Source organism: Cinclus cinclus, chromosome Z, assembly GCF_963662255.1.
Source record: "Cinclus cinclus chromosome Z, bCinCin1.1, whole genome shotgun sequence".
Lineage (NCBI taxonomy): Eukaryota > Metazoa > Chordata > Aves > Passeriformes > Cinclidae > Cinclus > Cinclus cinclus.
The window spans coordinates 10,338,047-10,358,058 of NC_085084.1; the positions used below are offsets into that span (position 1 = coordinate 10,338,047).

The 20,012-nt window shown below is 36.7% G+C and overlaps 1 protein-coding gene across 1 annotated transcript; it reads left to right on the top strand.

Annotated features, from left to right (window-relative positions):
* The first annotated feature begins 1,805 nt into the window (after positions 1-1,805).
* On the top strand, positions 1,806-15,861 carry LOC134056906 (MEF2 transcription factor homolog). The gene is made up of 3 exons (XM_062513863.1): positions 1,806-1,859; positions 14,113-14,316; positions 15,808-15,861. Exons 1-3 carry the CDS (start codon positions 1,806-1,808, stop codon positions 15,859-15,861), a joined length of 312 nt encoding a protein of 103 aa, XP_062369847.1.
* Positions 15,862-20,012: the final 4,151 nt, after the last annotated feature.

Sequence of the window (20,012 nt, forward strand, 5' to 3'; positions counted from 1 at the left end):
ATCTTTTTAAGCAGTGAGAAGCTATTGTTTTCAAATATAAAAAGCAGCAAAGAATTTGTGCAGTCTGTACTTTGCTATATTTGCAATATTAATTGCTCTATGTTCTGTGCTCTGCATTATGGTAATTGTATACAAATATGCCCAGAAAATAATATAAAAGACATTCATATACAGAAACAGAGTAAGTACTCAACTTGAAGATTTGTGTTGCCCAACAGATTAATTACAACACAGTGGCTAGCTAAAAAAACTCAGACTGACTGCTTATTCATTTTTTTTTTTTTCCTTAGAGTGATAAAACACTTGAGCAGCTTAAAGTTTGATGTACAATAAGAAAATCAAAAGAGAATTGAAATTCAGAAGAAGTGAGATATAGTTCTTCTACTGCAGTAGGTTTGAATCAGAGTCAAATACTGGATTAAATAACCAGGATATCAGTTTGGTGTTATGTAATATATTGTGAGAATGTATCAGGTTGGCCGAGATACCTTATGTTTAGAATAAATGCAGAAGTACCAGCCTCTCTTTTAAGGCCAGATTTTTTTTTTTTATTTCCAAGGCAATATTTTTACTATGCTAGGTAGCTAACATAAAAACGTCAAAACAACATTTAAATTAATATTTTTTTTCAGATCTCCTTTTCCTATTCTGTGTTTGTGCTGTTCTATTAAAATATATAGAAATACACAAATATTATAAACTATGATTATAAAGGGGAAAATCTTGTGTATTTCACTTCACACTAGACTAAATAACTTTTGCATTTTTTCTCTTTAATTGTTAAAAATACTTTGGATATGATACAAATTAATTATGTGTTCTATAAAATTTTGTGAAATATGTTTCCTGCACTGTGTACTTTTATATACTTTTCTTGTTACTTTTTTATGTACATTTCGCTCCTTAGCTCTGTGACAGAGCTCTGTTGTAAAGCTTTTGCATTACTAAAAGAGTGAAAATATTTTAAAAAACATTCTTAAATTTGTCATCTGCTTCTATTAGTCTGTTTTTATATAAGAAATGTTTGCAGGTTATAAATCCTTCACAGAATCTTTTAGAATTAACACTAAAATGAAATGAGGGAAAAATGCACTAGTGTTTTCTTTAAGTATCTTCAGTAATATTTTCACTCATTTATATTCTTAAACAATAAGGTCAAGAACTTTGGATTTAAAGTAGCTGACAACTCATATATCATGTAACACTTTTATAAATGTCCACTGTATTTGCACAGTTAGGGAAATTATCACCTCTGCTGTCAAAACGCAAAATTGTTTTCCCTTTAGAAATAAATTAGATGGCCTGCTTAGTATACATAGATACAGAAGAGTTAATTAACTCTGTGATTTAGGTAATTTTTCATATTAGAGCTGTGAGTGATATTTAAAATTAGAGACAATTCCATTAAAATTTTCACAAAGTGTACTTCTGTTTTCTTTTTTTTTATTTCTTGACGTATTTGCTTGGTGTTTTCTTTTGTAAAAATAAGCCTTTGAATTTATTTTTTCTTCATGCATTGCTTGCTTAATAGGTGCAGTAAATTTTCATTATAATTTACTTGTACACTAAATTATAATGAGGATGCTTGGCCTGCTCCATATAATAACTTTCATCTGGTTATCAATTTCACAATAACATCTGATTTCCTTTCTGTGTTTAGCAGGAAAGGATGCATGGGACTGTGAACTGACTATTGCAAGTGCTGAAGAAGGAAGTTTGTTTTGAGGAAACAGTAAAGAGGAATAAAAGAGAAGGGAAAGATACGTAATTTTAAGGAAGAAGGAGAGAGAAAAAAAACGGGGACTATGGGGAGAAAAAAGATTCAGATTACAAGGATTATGGATGAACGTAACAGACAGGTGAGTTACAAAAATACCTGACCTGAGCATCATATTATATTTGTAAAGTGACTTATTATTAAAAGTGATTAAGAAGTTGGTAAGTTTGTGTGCCTACGCATGTACCAATATATACATATATACGTATACATATGCACAATGTATGTTAGACTATCAAAGAAAAGACACTTCTCTGAACAACCTGAAGCCTCATGCACAGTGTTTTCAGGTTCAGTAATACGTACAGCTAGGGAGTTGTTAATTGAGGACATGATCCTACAAAGGCTGCTGTGTGTGTTCTACCCCACATTTGCTTTGACTTCAGTCTGGAATATACATAGTTAAGCATACCTGTGAGTTGCTACAGGACACAGGCTTTTAGAACTATATTTTGTGAACTGTCATAATTTTGAGTAATTATAATCTGAGCACTTTTCATTAAATTCAGACAGCCCAATTATTTGTGCTCCTTTGCCTTTGCTGTGTCTTTATTTTTACCTCTTTCATATAAAACAGACACTGGTTCATAAAATTTTCCCATCTGGATTGTAATAAGAATTAGAATAGGCTAACACATTCTAAAATACACATACAATAATATTAGTATGTTGTAGTTATAAAACCAAGTGACCATCGCTATTTAGCTAAGGCTAAATAGGTCCAACAGGACAGATAACTAATTTTTAACTCTGCTTTAAATAAAATGGCTAGTGAGCTGTCACATATTATCAACGCTATCTCTGCAAGTTAAAATATGGTCATGAATTAGGGAATCTGCTTCCGTGTTTTCACAAAAATAAAATTCAGTAACTGATATCTTCAAATAATATTTGTGAAAATTGCTGTGTTTACATTCGATGTAAATGAATGGATGTGGGTGCTTTGTTGAAACTGAAGATCCACAGTTGTGAGAGCCTCTCCACATAATTATTTAATACTATGATTAATGTTCTTCATACACCTGGTTGCAATTTAGGAATAATCTTCTGTAGCTGATTTTTAAGAACTTGATACTGAGTTACTATAAATAGAGTAGTACTACTCGTTTGATCTATAAATGACTTCATATATTCAGGGATTTTTTTAAGAAGCTGTTAGTCATGGAGGATTTTATAAAGCCATTAAAAAAACTCAGCCCAAGCAAAACAACAAATTATAGTCCTTACATATGCTTTCTAAGAATTTGTAAATTTTGTAGTGTTATTAGTAACTTGTGATCTCTATGGCAGAAAATCACATGTAACAGCAAAATGTTCCTTATGATGGATGAAGTTTGTGTTTTCCCTAAATGTTTTCTGTTCTTGTGAGACAAGGTAAAAAGCAATAATTCTAACGTTACAGAAATATCATCATATTCACTTTAATTGTCTTATAGCTCAGAGTTGAAATTGGATTTGAAATATTGAATTGAATGCATTATAAATATTAAGTCAGTAGTTTTTTGAAACTTCCCCATATGCTATAAATGGTTTCTTTTTGAAGGGGAACCCAAATTATTTTGTAAATGAAACCACAGAATTTTGCTGTTCATAACATTAGTTCATACAACAGCTTCATTCTCATTATTTGCTTGCCCAAATATAGTACTTACAGAGATTTTAGCCCCACTTTTTCAAAAAAATATCTTTAAAGGGGTCAAATACACATTTAAAAATAATACAGCTAGTCTTCAAATCGTTCCAATAGAGTTTCAACAATTTCAGAACTAATAATTATGAATAAAACTGCAACACTGGAATAGTAACAACTGTAATGTTAGTGCAGAAAGTGTCTGTCTCACTAGCATTTCTCAGACTCATAGAATCACAGAATGGTTTGGGTTGGAAGAAACCTAGTTCCAGCTCTACTGCCACGAGCTGACTCCTTCCAAAAGACCAGGTTGCTCCAAGCCTGACCTCAAACACTTCTAAGGAACAGGGCAGCTGCAGCTTCTCCAGTCAGCCTGTACCTGTGTTTCACCATCCCCACAGTAAAGAATTTTTTATTAATGTCTAATCCAAACCTACTCTCTGTCAGCTTGAATACATTCCCCTCTGTCCTGTCACTCCATGCCCTTGTAAAAAGTCCCCCTCCATCTTTCTTGTAGACACCCTTCAGGTAGTGGAAGGCTGTAGTTAAGCCCCAGCCTTCTCTTTTCCAGGCTGAACAATCCCAATTCAGTATTAGCTAATGTAGCTTTAAAGTAGTAATATAATTTGCCACTGTGAGGCTGGAGGTTCAGATTTACATTATTTTACTTTCCATGTTGTAAACTGGTTTGATTCTGCTTCTTATTTCTACTTATATAGTAATGACTTTTTTAAAGTGTTTCTACTGACTTCATCTTGCATTTAGTCCCCTGATTTAAAGCTCAGTGAAGTAAATGAAAAGATTTTCATTGTACTGCGTGACTACGCTTTTAAATTGTAGTAATATATATGTGATTAAATACAACTGGAATTTTTACTATTGTTGATTGTTGTTTTAACCATTTATATCAGATGTACTCTTGCACAAACCTCACTGGTTCTTAAAATATAATGAGGTATTTCTACTTTGGCAGCATCAGTTTATTTGTTTCTTAACTTGCACACTTCCAGTAATCTTAAAATACTCTCTTGTTTATATTCCTGTCTTGTCTTCTTATTTAATTGTATAAATATACAAAAAAAGTGTTAAAAGATTCACCAGAAAAAAAATGGTTAAAAGTTTTTGATTAGTGAAACTAAGATACTAGCTTGAGCAGAGTTCCAAAAAGCCTACTCGTAGCTCTGTTTATAGATGGAGATATTTTCTTTCTACCACACCAAAAAACATTTGCAAGAACCGCAGCAACTCATTTGGCTAGAAGCTGCCTTATTGCTGCTTACATTCAAACGCAGTGGGGTTTCACAATACGAGGCATGTTAGATAAGATATACCTGGGTGGCACATCCTCAGCTGTCCTCAAGCACATAAATCCTCTGCAGAATGGCACATGCTGGTAAAAAATACATGGAACATATCAAACGAGTAGCTATACCATTAGTTTTATTATTCTGCCTCCTCTCCCAGTGCAAAGTTGCATCTATTTGGAAAGCAGAATATTTGCCAAAGGGTTCAAGTTATTATAAGGCCTGGGGAGCAAAATTCTTGTCCTTGTTTTTCTGATTACTTTCCCAGCCTCGTCTCTGTCAGCCACTGAATGGTGTACTTGTTCTCTCTGTGAAACAGCCGTCTTCTTCCACACTGCTATCTGCTATAGTAGGAGACTCCCCTACTCTTCAAAGTGCTTGTATGAGCAAATTGGGAAGGACAAAAATAGTGTTGATCTCCCCTCAGGAGAATTTGTTCTGAGCAAGTTTGGTTGGTTGGTTTTGTGTACTTCAGTGACCATACTGGTAATAAACATAAATTCAAACTATCCAGAGTCATGTTTATGACTGCAAATATTACAGAAATGTGCTGTTTGAGGATACAATCTACACTTTTCCAAAAACTATTTTAAGCTTTGGCTTTTGGGGGGCAAATTAATGGAAAACTACTGCAACTCAGTTATTAATTCTCACATTGATTTTAGTGAGTGCAGAATTCAGGATTTTAACTGGAAGGAGCCATTAATTTAATGATGTTTCTTGTGGGCTGCAAGTTAGCTCCATTTTCTAGACCTCGTTGATACCTTGTGGTGACAAAGATGGCAAGGATGTTTGATTATGTGAATGATCATGAATTTCCTTTGGATGCAAAAGTAAATCTGAAAAATTCCCTTTCACTGTTTTTTGACACTTGTAGAAGGAGGATGACTAACTGCCAGGCCTAGATTAAATGTTTATTTATTTTGTGCAGTTTGGTTGCCACCATATTATTAAACGGAAATGAAAACTTCCAAGTGAATCCTGTTGTAAGTAGCCAATGTGACCAAATATTTTCTTTTTATTCTAGTGATAATTACTGGATATTACAGTTTTCATAAATGTGGAATGAATCCCTGGCTCAACAGGATTGTGAGATGGTGCTAGCCTTGTCAACAGACCATTCAAATAGACTGTGACTGCTTACATGATATTAGGTGCACCATCAGCAGAATCAATAGCCAGAATTTTAGCATTGACATCTGACGCTTGAAGTTCCTGACTGCTGCAAGTTCTTTCTGAAAAATTTCAATTGAGCAGATTGTAGAAGATACCTGGTAACAATTCTAGGTTGGTTTAAAAAAAGAAAAAGAGGGAGATCACTTGGAAAAAAATATGTGAACTTTATTTTGCTGTGTTTTCTTAACTGAAAGAAATTATTCAGCTACCTTTGCTATGGTCAACGCATGAAGGAAAAATGATATCATTCTGTCTCAGAAAAGTCCTTGTATGTTTTTTGGGTTTTTATAGGTGTGAAATATTTTGTTAGTATTAATGATAGCCTTTTGTGGTCTGCTTTAGATGGGGACCATCTGAAACTTTTTGCGGCCATCTAGACAGGACTGTCCAGGCCTAAAATAAATAGGTTTAATGACATAAATTATAATGTCTTATTTTTATACAAAGTCTCTCACAAAATATGTCATTAAATCCATATTCTGAGAGCTAAATCCAGAGCTACATTGATCCAGGAATGAGGGCATGAGGGCATATTGACCCAATGATTTTCAGATCTGGAATACTGTTGCATTTAATCCCCCCACTTCTGTTTTATTTTTTTTTAAATTGCTATTAGGAAATATGAAGCCTTGCAGGGTTATCCGCCATTTTTTGTCCCTATGATTTTCTTGCTCATTAGTTTTGCAATTGTTTCCTACCTCTGAAGAGTCATAGTTACAACTGAGTTTATCATATCTAACGATTCTGCACTGTGTTCATTTCTTTCAATTTGTAATGAGCTGCCAGGGTATTAACTATTATTAAATACCATACTAAGTGTAGAGTTCAGTATTAAGGTTTTTTAACCCTTTTTAAAGTATCTTATCTGTGTAAATCTGTAGGGTATAACAGTAACAAATACTTGCTGTTTAACTTTTTCATGCCCAGACTTTTACCATTCTCTAATTTCTGTAAAGCTATAAGATGAGAATTACTAAGTTATCAGCTCCATAGAGAACAAATTAAAGCAGATATTAAAGTGAGGTTATGGGGCAGGGGGAAAATATCCTGGAAGGAAATTACCATTTGCAGGAAGGCCTAGATTTGTTCTACTGATTTTGATACTAATTCTGCTAGTTTCAAAATTAATTTCAGCCGCATATATCTATTTTTATCTGTGTTTCAGCTCTATTTAAAAGGAAAGGGTAAGAGACTATTGTCTGAATTAGATGCTTCCCTACTGAAACAGTGAAGAACCTTGAATATTACTGCTAACATGAGCACAAGATAGATTAAGGAAAAAAACGCACCTATTTGTTTATATTCTCATTATTCCTTCATGGAGCATCCTCATTTTATCCAAGACATGAGATTTCCCACTTGCCACCAGGGAAGTATTTTCACATAAAAGCATAACTGCTTGACCATGCACCTAAGCATTTTTTTTTTTTTTTTGCTCAATTAATCTTAGTCTTAAACATCACACATTTTATCTTTTACATATTTCTATTAACTGCTTATATTAAATTGCATACACATATATACTTGAAATATACCATTAAAATTAGACAATGGCCTCGGTTTTCCAGAGGTAAAGTTAGAAGAAAAGAGTTGCACTCCAAGTTTTCAAGACTAAAAAATTGTGGTGAGCTGTACAATTCTGGCAATACTTCTCATATTATTTTGGCTACCTGAGAAGTAAAACATTAACAGAGCTACTGAAATGAACCACGAGTTTCTAGAATGCAATATTTTAACGTCAAATGAGCTTGTATTACAGATTGATGTTCTGAGCATAATTGAACATTACTGCTAACATGAGCGCAAGATAGATTAAGGAAAAAAACGCACCTATTTGTTTATATTTTCATTACTCCTTCATGGAGCATCCTCATTTTATCCAAGACATGAGACCATTGTCTGTGAATTAACATAAGGTAAATATTTAGGTCAAATTACTTATAATTTGAAGTGTGATCAAGAAGCCAAAGATAGTGCAGTAGTGAATGAGACATCTGCCAACATAGCAGAGCTGAAAGATAGTACAGAGACAGGCACAGTCTTGCTGTCTTGCAAGGAATGGTTTAGAAAGCCCTGGGGGAGAAAGAGCTGGAGGTGGGAAGCAGAACTGGAGCCATTGTGGAGAGGAAGAAGTTACACTCTTCCTGTTATGACAGGAAATGCAGACAAATGTGCTTCCTGACCGTTTGCTCAGCAGGGAATGAAATATTCTTTGACCTTTACCTTATGAACATTTTAACAACACAGAACTTATAAACATGTTTTTTATTATAAACTTATGTTTTTACCTTCCAGAACCGTGATAGAATAAAAAAAGAAAAACAAGCAAACAAACAAAAAACCACAACAACCAGCTTTTGTGTGTCTTGTATTGGCTACTGTGTTTTTGAGATTTGGTTTTTTTGGTTTTTTTGGGTTTTTTTGCCTACATTGTGTACATATCTGTAGATCTGTCTGTAAAGGACTTAATCATATTATGAACCACTGATTCAACAAAAGGAAGAGAAGCATCAGATATTAGCCTTTATTCTTCTTTCATTCCTGTTTGTGTTAGATCTTAATTAAAAAGTTAAAATGAGAAGCATATTGATACTGGCTGACCTCCTAATTTCTGAGGTTGCTGTGTCATCTTTAATTAATATATCTTTCAATTTTATTCCTCCTTTCTTTTTTTACATGCAAAAAACTTACAAGATTGGACATGACTTGGATTTGGAGAGATTGAATAGTATCATTTCTTCAAGTATTTGATCTGTTATTTGTGCACAAGGATTCTAAAAATGTGGTGTAACATACAAAACCTTCTTTTTTATATGGGCTAACAATGAACAATTTGCTTGTTATGGTTATCATTTCAGAGCATCCTCTTAGAACTCCTCTTTATCTGGACTATTCAGCAAGTTATAGCACAATATACTTGGGGCTTCCTGGGACAGTAGCTCATTTTCCAGCATAAATCAATGCTCTCATTCCTGTAAGTTATGCTGGGGGTTTATAAGAACATGGAAGCAATCTGCTGAAAGTCTTTCATTTAATGTGGTATGCCCAACTATTGCATAAAGGAAGGTTTGTCTGGATCAAATTCTACACCGGTGCTGTTTGCCACACCCATTTGAGAGTTATTGTAAAGATGGTTTCAGCCAGACCTCTTCATATGACAAACAGTTCTAAACAAAAATCAGAGCAAAATAAGCTGAGAAAGGGAAGAGAGAATTTTGCAGCAGTTTTTGCATCTCCAGTAGTTATTTGGTGTTTCAACAGGATAGGCTTAAGTGCCTGGCAGTGACATTTTAGTGAAGAGCCCGTCTGAATATATATGGCCAACTTGACCTTATGTTTGAAGTTAGGTAGACTGCTCATGTAGTACCTCCTGTTCATCACATACATCTTATCTACTTGTGCTTGCTCTAGTCCCTGTGTCAGAAATTTAGACATTCCAGATGAAACAAAGACAATGAGAAAACATTTCTTTTTGACAACATGATGCCATTATCAGATATTTCTGTGCATCAGTTATTCATCTTCTTCCCCTGTTTGAAGACAGAAATGTATTTGGAAAGCATCTAGTGAAAATCCCATTTCTCTCACTTTCCTATACCAGCAGTACCTGTATCATCAGGATAGTAAGAAGTAAGGAAAAGAACTGGTACTCTGATACTGACTGGACTGAATCACTTGAAACATCATGGGACTGCCAATAGGAACACACGAAGTGTTACTACATATGCTGTGACTGTTAGCGACAAATTCAGTTAATTGCAGTTCAGCCTCTCATAGTTTGTGAGATTTCAGAACAAGTTACTAGGAGAACCTGAATTAAAACTAAAACTAAACTAAACTGAACTAAACTAATCCCAAACCATCTCCCACCAAAAGAAAAACAAAATGATCACATGGCAAAAATGCTAGTGTATCCTGAAGTCTGTATTCATTAAATAAGAATGTTTGTGGATGCTTCTATTTCCTCACTGATATATTAAAATCTGTAAGAAGTACAAAATTGTTGTTTAAAATGTGCTTAAAGAAAGACTATTTCTAGTGGCTAGCATCCCCAATTACAAACCCACACAGTTAAATTAAAATTTTGGCAAATGAGAAAATTCATAATTGCAACCAAGTGACAGTACTTCTAATTTATATAGCTTAACAAAGTTCAGTTCAATAGTGATTAAACAAGTAAGTCTTCTCTGCACCAAACTGATCTCTCAGTTGAGCATATCAGTGTGTGACACGCACACTTAAATTCAGACTCTTTACAGTTTCGTTCGCATGTATAGACTACGCCATTTGAAAGCTGTTTCCATGGAACTGAAGAGCCAGAGGCTAAGTTGAAAATCACCCTTTAACACTTCTCTTTTTTTCGAAGCATTTCTTTTTAACACGTTCCACCTTTAGATAGACCTTCATCCAAAATACATAAAAGGCTCACCTTGATTTTTATCAAGGAAATTGAAAGTCCACTGTAAGTTATTTTATAATCAAGTAAAGTCTTGATTATCTCACACCATACAAAGTCATCAGCATTAATGATTATTCATATACAAAAATGCTTCAGACTTTGGTAAGCTGCCTTCTCAATACCAGTATTTTTATTAAGAGGACAGTTACATTTAAAATAAATAAATAAAAATTAAATAAGTAGAATAGCTACAGTTCTAGGACAAATATAAGAGACTAGTAGGTTTTGAGTTAATACAAAGGGATAGATTTAGGTTGTTTTTTGGTAGGCTTCAGAAATAATTTTGGTGATCTCCAAACCCTGCTCTTTTTGCAATATATATATAAAACAATGCATTCAAGCATCTCATTATATGAGTATTTAGAAATTGTGTCATTGTTGAAAATTCCACGGTTTATATACACATGATTAAAAAGATTTTAAAGATCATTGAATATTGGTCTCTTTTCTTTCCAGTTTCCACTCCACTTTAGTTTTTCATAATTTCCACCCTGTCATTATAAAATATTCTATCCCAAAAGGGCATCCTGTTTTGCTTATCCTTCTACTAAAGAGAAGTAGATTTGTTAACTGAAAAACCTGCAAATTAGCAGTGATTTAGACAGCAGAGATAATTAAGCATATGTTGACTAATATTGTCAGGAAATAACATGTACTGATTTGATTCTTGCTGCTGAAAAAAAATTTAATATTCCAGAGATATTTAAGTGTATGCATTTTTTGGGGGTGTCTCATTTGAAATGTGATGATGAATTTTCTCACTGTGCAGATGTTTTCCTTTAGAATCACTAGTGTTGGTTATGTCAAATGACAAAGTGACATTGTCAGCTGTTACGTGACACTACCAAGACGGAGCAATGTGACCACAAGTTATAAGAGTATGTGCACACATTAATTTTTTTGGTGACGTGGCTACACTTTGTAGCTGTATGTAGCATTTTCACACCAATCTGGGTTCTCAGCACTGTCAGTTCAAGTGTAATCAGAGGTTTTTGAGTGTAGGTTCCGCAGTGTCTTCTAGAAAAAAAAAGTTGGTTGTAGCGCCAACTAGACAAAAAAGAACAGAAGTTTTAAATAATTTTTGCAATTTTTAACACTCAACAAAACTTTTTAAATATTAGGATATTATCTTCAACTTTAGAGAATATTAAGTAGATGGTTTTTGATTTTACTGTTTTTAAGTGTGGGTGAGAATGGTTAACATAGCAAATGGTCAACAAATAAAGTTAAATAAAAAACATTCTGTTTACTTATATTGCTTCCAAAAGTATTTTAGTATATGGCATATTCATCTTCCTTATGTAGCCATATAGAAGAGTGTATGCAAAAATATAATTTTTTTTTAAATGGCTTGAAAAGTATTTGTAATTTTTTCTGAAGTTACTGACATGACATTTGACCATATTTTCACATATGTGACATGATATTTCACTATACATTTGAAAAGTTCTCTATTTTAAACTGTTACAAAATCAAGTAACTGTTATAAATAAATAACTGTTATAAATGCTATAAATAAATTAACATCTATGTATATGTATTATTTATGTTAAAGATAAACCACTATGAATGACATATTCAAAAATTAAATTTCCTAATCAGAAGTAGTGAAGCAGATAAGTATTATGAATTAAGTATCTTCTGTGCAGCACAGCTGGGTCGTTTTTTTTCAAATTTTAAGGAGTTTTACCCAGCAGTAAACACAAACATTGGCTTTAAGGACATACTTGGATGGACTTGAATGGTGAAATGCATGTTAAATGTAGAAATACTCCACCTACAGCACTGTGGTCAGTAAGTTGATTGAAAGACATGTTAGATTAAGAAAAATATGTTGAATTAGTACATTTTATTTTCTATATAATTAATTATTTCTAAAACAAGCTTATATATATATATATATAATATACATAAATATATATGTGTATTTTTCAACCATTTCATTGCATTTTTCTATAACCAGAGAAACAATTAAAAGAGTATTTTGGAGACTAGGATTTTATTTTTATTATTTTTACTATTATTATTATTATTAATTATTATTATTATTACTACTATTATTTAGAATTTGAGTGAAGTTTTGTTACCTATCTTATGATTCATTTGAAATGTCAAAAGCCATGATAAACAAATTTGGAAAGAAATAACTTTGTCCATTATGGAACTTGAGACCAGTGCTGTAGAAAGTTTTTTTTTTTATTATTTTAATGCTTGAATAATCATATTTAATGGCAGTCCATATTTTCTTAGAAGTATGTTGACAGAGGCTAAAATTGTTTTAATTAAAATAAAATTAATGACATTTGGTATGCATTTGGGAGAATAAGTGTTCACAGTATGGACGTAAAGCCTCATCTTTCTGAGAGAGTCTAACAAATAGGGATTAGCAATACTTAAAAAGTCACATTTTCCTTCACCTGACATGTTGAGATTTTAAGGTAGTGTGGGGTTGCACTTAGGACTAACTTGCATTAGAGGTGTGGTAAGTTAAAACAGCAGCCATATGAATCGCAGACAGAAATATCTTCTTGCCTCATCATAAATGTGCAGGGTTGCTACTATTTATGGGTATATAAGGGATGGCAGAAACAAATGTAGAAACAAATATAGACTAATAAACTTGGTTATGTGCCTGTCCAAGTACCTTGACCATGTGTCAAATTTGATTAATTATAGGCTTAGCAACACCATTTGTGTCTTTAATAATTTCTGTCCACAAAAATTATTTAACAGAAATTGTGGATAGGAAGAAACAGAGGAGAAAAAATTCAACCATACCATTAGCTTAGACAGCTCTTAATAGTTTCTTATTTCAAGTCACATGTCTTACTGGAACTTGTAAACTAGTGCAGAAAAGCAGACAAAAAAACTGTTTGGTGTGCAGGTCTTTCATTGTCAAAAGAGTCCCTGGGGAAAAATTATGGTTTTGTAGAGAATAATTATTATTTTCATGCTGCCTGGATTTCCATGCTGTAGGGGTATTAGCTGGCCTAGTGAGAACTTGCAAGCACATCCCTACTTCTTTTCTATATCGTATGATCTAAAGCCATTTGTACTAAAAATGCCAGTGCATATTCCTAAGCATATGACTTGAAATGAAATACAATATGATATGGGTTTGCTCAGAAAAGACCTTGTGTTCAAAGGCTGCTGCCCAGCTATTTTCTTCTTTCATGCTTTATAATCATCATTTCTCACAAGTGTGATTTTTAACACCAGATACTTCTTCAAAAGTATTGTGAATGTGTTCATTGAGAAATGTATCTCTTTTGCACTACTTAAATGCTTATGAAATAGTTTCTTTGCTTCAAAGCTAGCAGGAGTTGGGGGGCTTGAAGTCGAAGTCAACTGCTATCAGAATAAAAAAAAAAAACAGAATTGATTTCACTTGTTCAAAGTATCTACAGCTGAGGTGCATTTTGGAAATGCTGATGGGAAAGATGTATGCCATCTAAAGGATATCTGAATTAAAAAGTTAAATTTGTAGTATCAACATATCACCACTAAATGAAAATACCCCATGGTCCTTACTGGTAGCTCAAGTTTCATGCAGTGATAATTAGGTATCTCCCCCTTGTGTAATACATACTACACACACATATATATTCTATTTTGGAGCTGCATTTATGTTTATTCATTTGCTTTCTGAGCACGTTCAATTCAAAGACAAAGTGGTCACACATTATTAAAAAAAAAAAAAAAAAGAAGAAAGACTACAGAGAGCAACTTACGGACTTCTGATGGACCTTTTTGGCTTTTTTCCCAGGTGACTTTTACGAAGAGGAAATTTGGGTTAATGAAGAAGGCTTATGAGCTTAGTGTTCTGTGTGACTGTGAGATTGCTCTGATCATCTTCAACAGCACCAACAAATTGTTCCAGTATGCCAGCACTGATATGGACAAAGTGCTGCTGAAATACACCGAGTATAATGAGCCACATGAGAGCCGAACAAATTCAGATATTGTTGAGGTAAGACTTCGTGTTTTGCTCAGAGATGGAGATGCTCCAAGCAGATTATGCCTTCAAGTGACATAGTAGCAGGACAGCAGAACAGCACAGTGGTATATGGGCATCAGAGGTCATGAAGCCAAAGCTGCAGGAAATCCATGTCTTTTGTGAGCATTTTTATCCTTCTGAGTCTTGCAGAAACTTCTGCAAAGGGATTTCTGGCTCCCTGTTGTGTTGCTTTGTCACTTTGTCCCATGCCTTGACCACTACCCACCAGCTGCATCTCCGGCTGGTATCCTAGTCTTTTACAGGGACAGGCTCTCCAGAAAATATTGCATACTTTGTCCTCACAATCCAAAATAATATTTTTTGTCCAGGTGGAATTAAGAATGCATTGTAAAAGGTGTGGAAGAAGATTTAGAACCATTTTTTGGTGGAATTTGATTGATTTATTTAGCTTTTTGATTGTTTACAGAGGGCATCTGATAAAATGCAAGAAAGGTTGATTTACAATCTGCACAGTAAAAAGATATCAGCTACTCACACAGAATATTGTCACCATTATATAAAAGTGACAGTATCAAAGCAGTAGTGTCAGAATGTAAGAAACACTGTCTAATTTTTGACAGGTTAATACTTAATGTGCAAGACTCGAGGGCAGTCTCCCCGACCAACCTCTAAGGGTCCCCTGATATCAGGGTTAAGGTGGCAAAACGAGGAACGGGTCCACACCACAGCTCTGGAACTAAATACTTTAATAACCATAAAAGAAAATGTGGGACGAGGCCCAAAACACGCGCAGACACTGTAAGAGTTAAGGGTAGAAGACGAGGCTGAGGGAAAATCCAGGGTAGTTATAAGGGATGATGAGAGGTGGGTCCAGGGTGAGAATCCAATGGGTAAAGGGAAAAGTGGTGCAAGGGAGGAGCAATATAGGGCAGGGGCCAATAAGGTAGGATGGGTGGAACAATGCAGTGAACATAAACCAGTGGGGGGGTACAAGGATACAAGAACTTTCCAGAACTGGGAGGAGAAAAGGGATGCCATAACGGGGAATAGAGGAACCAATGGGAAATAAGGGTTATAAAGCTTTACCAGGAACAGTTTTAAAACCTTTGACAACTTTCTTAGGACCTGTTGTAAACTTAAACAAATACCCTCCAAGGTCTGGGGCCGAGGGGCAACTCCTCACCAAAAACACTGGTCTGGCTTTGGGATGTCAGCCAGTTCGATTCCTACATCTCCCCCTTTCTGTTTAACTACAAAAATAGAGCTAAATGATTTTTGTAGAACTTTGTAAAACATCCTAACAAACAAGGAACAATTAACAGTACAACAACAATTATGAAGATAAGTAACACAGTTTTCATTATAGATAACACCCACCCTTTGATTCCCCAACTTTTGAAGAGTCCATCAAACCAGTCTTTTTCATCATTAATTTTTGTTGGTTTTTTTTTCACCAAAGTTTGAAAATCTTGAGTTATTCAATACCTATTGGATAACTTATAGACAGATTATGACAAGTTACAAAAGGATTCTTGGAGACTTAAAAAAGAACAGTAGAACACTACTACCACAACAATAGCAATTATAAAACTAGTGAGTTTAGCTGAACTTGTGACAACAAGTTATCTTAATGGACAGACTTATTTTGAAAATTTCACTTAATCAGTCCCTTATTCTTTCTTCTTCTGGTCCTTTTGGATCGATGGGAAAGGAAAATCCATTCTAAAATCAACAAAGGATCAGGTAACTCAGGATGCCACTGAAAAATTAAGGCATAAAGTTGAGGACCCCTCCCCAAAACCTCTTCAAAACAAGGACAACATAGGGTCTGTCCGGTGTGCTTGGCGGGTTTGTATTGCAAAAGACACTTTATTCAAGGCATGTCTTGCTTCCTCTGTCAAATATCTGGGAGTTTGGGGCCGAATCTCCCTTCAGGAGGTCAAATAACAGCTGCAAGTCTTGATTTGTAATCCCCAATGAGGGTCTCACCCAAGTGATAGCACCAAGTAAACTCTGCATGTCATGTAGTGTTTGTGGGTTCTCTTCCAGTTGGAGCGGTTGTGGCTTTATAGTTCGTGATGAGATTTTATAACCCAAATATCTCCAAGACTGCATTGGCTCCACCTTTTCTTCTGGAACAGTCAATCCAGCTTTTTGGACTGATGCAGCTCGCTCCTCAGGTTGGGTAAATTGTCCTTCCCTGGCTAGGCAGTCCATTGTTAATGCTGCTCTGGCTGGATCATTCACGCTGTCAGCCAGGAATCCTTGGAGCATGCATTTTCATCCTCCTTCCCACAGGGTGTACTCAGTGGGAGACAACAACCTAGTCATTATATATTTTAAGTCATGGGGGGTCAGTACATATGCTGTGAAGGTGACCCGAACAAGATTATTAAAATATGGAGATCCCCTCCCATGGTCCTTGGCTGCCCGACACAGTTCTTTTATTTTCCCATACGTCATAGGCTCCCATCTTGGTGCACCTCCCCTCCCCCTGTGGTACCTCACTGGGAATGCACTGAACTTAGCTGCTATGTGCCAGTTTCCTTCTTTTATAGCAGCTTTCTGGATCCTCTCCCAAGGGTTTTTAGGGGTTAGAGGGCAAGGTGAACACTCCTCAGAGTCACTAGACCTCGAGTTCTCTCCACAGGAAGATGAACAAACTGGAGTAATAACATTTACATTAGTGTCAAGATGCCGGTAAGGTTTGCAAGCTTCGGATATGGGCGCAGCCATTTTGGAGGCGGCCTCTTCCGGAAGTGCCTGAAGGGCAGTTCCGGTCTCCTTCCGGGAGGAGGAGCACTTAGCGCCAGTTCCGGCAGGGGCAGGAGTGGGCGGCCCCTGAGGGTGGAGGGCGGGGTGTGAGGGAGCGAGGGCGGGCTGGAAGGCAGAGCTAGAGGCGGGAGGACTCGAGGAACGCAGACTTCGACCAAAGGTGTGAGTTATAATTCCAAAATGGCCCCCATGTGTGGCAGGACAGCCGATGGGGCAAGAGCTGCTGTTAGAAGGGTGAGCAGGACGAACACATGAGAACACCAGAGGGATGGAAGGGGGGAGATCCACGATGGCCTGCACACTGCCATCGGGGATCTCAGCTGGAAGGTCAGTCACAGGAGACAGGGAAGGAACAGGCTGCTTTGGAGCAGGGTTAGGTGCAGGGTCAGGAGGAACCGACAAGCCGGGTAATGGACGCTGGGATTGGTGCAGGGTTTCCAGGATAAGGTGAAAAATAGGGAGCATGCAGGGTGCCTCGGGGTCCCTTTTTACAGACAAGTGATAAATTTTGGTCCCCACCGAGTCCCAAAATGCAGTATTCATCATTTCTTCACTCGGGGTGTTGGGGAAGATTTTACAAACCCACTTTACAAATTTTTTTAGGTTTATTTTGGGAAAGTCCTTAGTAGCATTTAAGAAGATTAACTTAAAACGTCCATATGCGTTGCTCTCTACACTCAACATTTGTCCACCCATCTTCCTTTGAATCCTCCTTAGGGGATCTAGCTGCCGGGACGCCCCTAGCCGAGACTAGGACCTGTATTTTAAAACACAGCAGCGAAGTGGGCTGTATGATGTCAGGTGTCCCCAAACCCACCTGTACTCTGCAGGTGCTTCTGTCGACGTCCCTCGCTGGTTTCCCAGGTGTCCAGACGAGGTCCCTCTTCGCTGACAACTCTGCCGGGCCCCGGAGCGGCCACACTCCCGGGGACACAGTCCTACCTCTGCAAGGAGGTGCCCTGAATATCAGGGTCCCTGTTCGGGCTCCACCTGTCGGGGGTTTTTGATACTTAATGCTCAAGACTCGAGGGCAGTCTCCCCGACCAACCTCTAAGGGTCCCCTGATATCAGGGTTAAGGTGGCAAAACGAGGAATGGGTCCACACCACAACTCTGGAACTAAATACTTTAATAACCATAAAAGAAAATGTGGGACGAGGCCCAAAACACGCGCAGACACTGTAAGAGTTAAGGGTAGAAGACGAGGCTGAGGGAAATTCCAGGGTATTTATAAGGGATGATGAGAGGTGGGTCCAGGGTGAGAATCCAATGGGTAAAGGGAAAAGTGGTGCAAGGGAGGAGCAATATAGGGCAGGGGCCAATAAGGTAGGATGGGTGGAACAATGCAGTGAACATAAACCAGTGGGGGTACAAGGATACAAGAACTTTCCAGAACTGGGAGGAGAAAAGGGATGACATAACTGGGAATAGAGGAACCAATAGGAAATGAGGGTTATAAAGCTTTACCATGAACAGTTTTAAAACCTTTGACAACTTTCTTAGGACCTGTTGTAAACTTAAACAAATGCCCTCCAAGGTCTGGGGCCGAGGGGCAACTCCTCACCAAAAACACTGGTCTGGCTTTGGGATGTCAGCCAGTTCAATTCCTACATTTTTTTTTTTTAATTATAAGAGAAATTTTTATTTATAATTACTGAAAATTATTAACTTAAATTTAAGATTTTAAAATTTAAAATTCTAATATTTGTAAGTAAGTCAGATTTCTTTGTAATCACATTTGGATTCAAGCCATGCAAAATATATAAAGCCTTCAATGATTCTGTTGTTCATAGCCAATCACTCATATCTTAGACATGTATCTAAAAAGTGGGTTATGTCACCTATAGAACTTCTGATTTTGAAGCACATGACTGATATAATGGTTTCAATTAAAAACATAATGGAAGGATGAAGACCTGTCTTAAGGGCCAGTGAAAATTTACTCCTGAGTATGTTGGTATACATACTTAGTTTACTCCAGATCTTTAAGAGTTTTTTAATGATCTGGATGTTGTCTGAAAGGAGATGTTCTGGTTTGAAAGACAGATGTTTGTTAACGAAAGCAGAAGCCTCCCTTTGAACTGAAAAATGTGATCCTTCCTTCCTACAGATTATTATGATTTTGAAATTAAGGGAGCTCTCAGGCAAAGATATGGGGATAGCAATAACAGTTCTTTGCTAGTATATCTAACAAGACAAACAAGAACAACAACAGCTATGAAATTACCCACAAACAGAACAGTAACTCAGTCCCAGTCCCTTTCTGGCTGCAGGCACCTTTTCCCTGAGCTGCAGTTCCCGGTGCTGGGGGCGGGCAGGTCCCGCAGAGCTGCAGGAGGGCTGGGGGTGATGGCAGCGCTGTCCCAGGGGGAGAGAGAGATGGAGAGAGAGCCCTCCACTCACGGTGTGGGTCCCAGTGCTCAGCAGAGTGCTGGATGGTGGCAGGTTACAGTGAGAAGGCAGCAGGGCAGGGTCTGACAGCAGTGAGGATGGCTCCTGGTGCTGGGATGGCAGGGATGGGGCTGAGGCAGCGATCGTCCTTCTCGTCCCAACTCCGCGGGGGAAATGGGGAGAGCCAGAGCCTTCCGTCTGCTCTTCTGGATGTTTGGATATTGAAGGGTTTCCCTCTTCTCTCTTTCCTCCCCCTTGTCACCAGGGCCCAGTCAACAGGTATCTTAGCATGACAATGGGGAAAATTCCACAGAGGGGAAAAGGGAAAGAACCAATCCCCAACAGTTGGTAAAGACTGCACACAGGAATATATATCACTTCTCTGTCTATCCTCATGTCAGTATCTAGGAAGTTAGTGTTTTGCTTCCCTCCTTATTTTTCCCATATTCTCCCTCCCATTAGAGGAGGGTGAGGTTCTGACAGCAGAACAAAATATTTGAATTAGTTAAGACAAGGAATAAAGTGCATAATTTCTTCCTCCTC

Excerpts from the sequence above, each read along its gene's own strand:
- LOC134056906 (XM_062513863.1), top strand. The coding sequence starts at position 1,806 with ATGGGGAGAAAAAAGATTCAGATTACAAGGATTATGGATGAACGTAAC. Across the intron at positions 1,860-14,112 it reads TGGATGAACGTAACAGACAG|GTGACTTTTACGAAGAGGAA; the intron begins GTGAGTTACAAA and ends CTTTTTTCCCAG. Across the intron at positions 14,317-15,807 it reads CAAATTCAGATATTGTTGAG|ACAGATTATGACAAGTTACA; the intron begins GTAAGACTTCGT and ends GATAACTTATAG.